The 3,558-nt window shown below is 44.9% G+C and overlaps 1 protein-coding gene across 1 annotated transcript; it reads right to left on the bottom strand.

Moving 5' to 3' along the window:
* Positions 1–2,307: 2,307 nt before the first annotated feature.
* Positions 2,308–3,061, bottom strand: KRTAP17-1 (keratin associated protein 17-1). The gene has a single exon (XM_017880188.1). It carries the CDS (start codon positions 3,020–3,022, stop codon positions 2,717–2,719), a length of 306 nt encoding a protein of 101 aa, XP_017735677.1. The 5' UTR covers positions 3,023–3,061; the 3' UTR covers positions 2,308–2,716.
* Between the last annotated feature and the right edge of the window lie 497 nt (positions 3,062–3,558).

Below are 3,558 nucleotides of genomic sequence, written 5' to 3'. Positions count from 1 at the left end.
CAGATGTATACCCAGTACCCAGAGCAGCAGCTGATACATTGGAGGCACAAAATTAGTATTTATTAAACGAATAAATGAGAACCTCTGTGGATAGCTAAGAAGGGCAAGCTTGTATCAGTAATTCAAAAATCACTACCTCTCCTCATGCATCCAGGAGGCATGACCATGAGCAATAGAATAATCAGCTGCTCTGAATCACAGCTACTCAATGCAGACTCTCTGGGCGCTGGACAGGTGCATCCCATTGACAGCTCCGGCTCTGGCTGTGGCTTTGTCTTGGGGGTTAAAGAACCAGTTCCTAGGAGACCAATTCCAGCCAGAACGAAAATGGCTCAAATAGTAGAGTCTGAAACTGAGCCAGGGCAGAGTCAAATCTCAGGTTCTCTCCAAAAGAAGACGCTAATAATACTGCTGGGTTAGTAAATGAAAGAAAAAAAACACAATGACCTGCCACTATATACCTGTTGGAATGGCTAGAAATAAAAAGACTGATAATATTAAGTGTTAGCAAGGACATAGACACTGGAACTCTCGGACATTGCTGGCTGGAATACAAAATGCTGTGGCCACTTTGCAAAACAACTCAGCAGTTTCATATAAGGCTAAGCAATCACTTACCATTTAAACAGCCATCCAATTGCTAGGTATTTATCCAAAATAAAACATGTTCACAAAAAAAAAAAAAAAAAAAAAATTCTACAAGAATGCTCATAGCAGCTTTATTCATAATAGCCAGAAACGCAAAAGAATCCAAATGCCCATAAGTAGGGCAATATATTTTTAATGTAGTTTATCTATACAATGGGATACTATTCAGTAGAAAAAAATGAATTATTGATACCTGCAACAATGAATAGATATAAAACATGTTAGGCAAAATGAAAAAGAGTTCGCACTGCATTATTTCTTTTATATGAAATTCTAGACATGGTGAAATCTATAGTAACATAAAGAACAGGTTGATGGTTGCCAGGGTCTGGGGATAGGGGAGGAACTGACTGTAAGGGCAAACTGGGGAATTTTTGGGGTGATGGAAAGTTCTATAAAGATCTTGAGTGCAGTGGTGGTTACATAAGTATGTACAAATGTCAGATCACATCATACTGCTCACTAAAATGGAAACTTTTATTATATGTAAATTACATTTCAATAAAGTTGACCATAAAAAAATGAAACAAAAAAAGTTTTAAAGAAAAAGGTAAAAGCAACATAATCCCAGTTTTATTCATAAATATGCTTAGAAAAAAGTCTGGAAAGCTTATCAGTAATAAACTGAGTGGTGAGCCTTCAGAATACTATTATTCTTTATATATTTTGTATTTCTTCATTTTCAAAGATCATTGTTATGCTTCTAATCAGAAAACAATTTTCTTTGTCAAAAGAAACATCACTTTGTAGGCATAAAATAAATATTATTTTTCCAGGGCAAGAGCAAAATTAGTTTTATTCTACACACAGCTTAAGATCACTTTCAACAAGAGGTTGAATCAACTATCTTTTGAGTTTTAACCTCCCAGGTGGACCCACACACCTCGGCTGGGCCCTGCCTAGCAGAGGTGTACTCACTCCCTGCTCCCTAGGACTCAGGCAGAAGAAACGTAGCTGGTTCCAGGTAAGAAAACCTAGCACAGAAAAGTGAGACTGGGCCAAGCATGAGGCTGGAAGAAGAAACTGTGTTGCGCAGAACATCCTCAGAAACTGTGAATTCACAAGCTTTGCCATTAGAAATCCTTTCCATTCAGAACCAATCTTGTTTTACCAACGCCTCCTCTCCAACTTTGCCAGAAAGTTCTGATCAAGCCTGAAGCCCTCCTGCAGAGCCGTCCTAGGAGAACTGTAGTGCAAAAGAAAGCCATGCCCTTCAATCACCATTAAATGTGGCCAGCATCAGCATTTGCCCAGGAGCTTTTAAAAACACAGGTCCGGGGGGACTCTAGGCCCTAGAGCTAATGGGTAAAATCTCCAGTGATAAAACCCAAGGATCTATAGTTTTAAAAGCTTTTCAAGTGAATCTCATGCAGCACACGGAAGCTTCCGTCTAGATCTACGGTTCTCAAACTTCAGTGCATAAGAATTATCTAAGGTTCTTGTTAAAAATACAGATTCCCAGGCCACGGTTTGGTGGATTCCGATTCTGTATGTCTTAGGGAGGGCCTCAGAATCTCCAGTTTTAACAAGCTCCCAGGTAATTTCCATGCAGGTGATCCAAAAACCACATTTCAAAAACCCTAAGCAGATGCCAGAGTGAAGTTTTCTAACCCAATCCTCAGCAGGGAGATCAAGGAAGAGGCAAGGGAATTAATTAGGTTATGCCAGCATGCTCAAATTTATTAAGAGGATCACAAAGAAGGTAGACTTTTTTTGCATCTCAGAAGCAGCAGAAAGCCAGGGTGAAGGATCAGTCCCAAAGACACCTTGAAGAAGAGGATGTCTTATAGTACAAGCACTGAACTTCACGTGAATCAATAAGTATTGGAGATTCACCCTTGAGCTTGGGGTCACTTTGTTGTGACCCAGTTTTAATGTTTCATCAAAGTATGGCTCCTGTTCTCAGTGCCTTGAAATACCAGAGCAGGCGTTGGAGAACAAGCCCTCCTCTACAAATCAGAGAAAGGCAAGACACTGTCTTGGGGGCATGGAAGGTTCTGTACACGAGGGGCTGTCGCCCTGGAGCAGATGGAGGCTTTCGGTGGGACTACATCAGTGGCGGAGGTCTTCATTTTGTGTCGCATACAGGTGTGGGCTGGCAGCACACAGGCCCACAGCACCCGGAGCCGCAGCAACTGGACCCACAGCAACTGGATCCGCAGCAGCCACCCCCGCAGCCTCCGCAGCCTCCGCAGCCACCCCCGCAGCCAGATCCACAGCAGGACGATCCGCAGCAGCCGCCCCCGCAGCCAGAGCCCCCGCAGCCACAGCAGGAGCCGCAGCAGCCACAGCAGGCCGGCTGACAGCAGCACTCTTCACAGCAGTTTTGCTCCTGGGTGCAGCAGGTGAAGCAGTCCCCCGGGCAGCACCCCATGGTCCCGGCCTGTCAGCTCGCAGGTCAGTAACGCAGCCGGAGTTCCCCACGACTGACCGTGGCCAGCCAGCTGGACGGCAGCTTTTATATCCCCTCACCCAGGCACGACGGACGGGATGTTTTCTTTGTTATTATTTGTGCAAGTTTCCATAAGACCGGATCATTAACTGGCTGTTTATTTTCCAGTCCTGAGTACCTCAACTCATAAAAACGCCCCACTCCTGCCAACTGCTGTTTGTCCAGAGGGTAAAAATACATCTTCGAAAAGACCTGTCATCATGGCCAAGCATCTGCCAGCTGTCATTAGCCTAGGTTGAAGATAGAAGGGGGAGGCCGCCACAGCCTCTGGCTCTGGAATGAGGCGCTCACCTCCCACATCTTCCCAGGTTGGTGATGGACCCCCATCTTCCATGGATGCTAGTCCTGGAAAGGCAGACCAGCAACAGCCAAATGCCCTGTTCCCCCTGACACCAATGGAGGCTGCTGAGAAGGCCTGATCTCGTGGCTTCTCCCAGGTGGAAATGGCATCCTCATCC

The sequence above is a fragment of the Rhinopithecus bieti genome, unplaced genomic scaffold (assembly GCF_001698545.2).
Source record: "Rhinopithecus bieti isolate Rb0 unplaced genomic scaffold, ASM169854v2 scaffold_11744, whole genome shotgun sequence".
In the NCBI taxonomy this organism is placed as follows: Eukaryota; Metazoa; Chordata; class Mammalia; order Primates; family Cercopithecidae; genus Rhinopithecus; species Rhinopithecus bieti.
The sequence above is the reverse complement of the archived record's forward strand: the minus strand, read 5'-3'. Positions and strand labels throughout refer to the sequence as shown.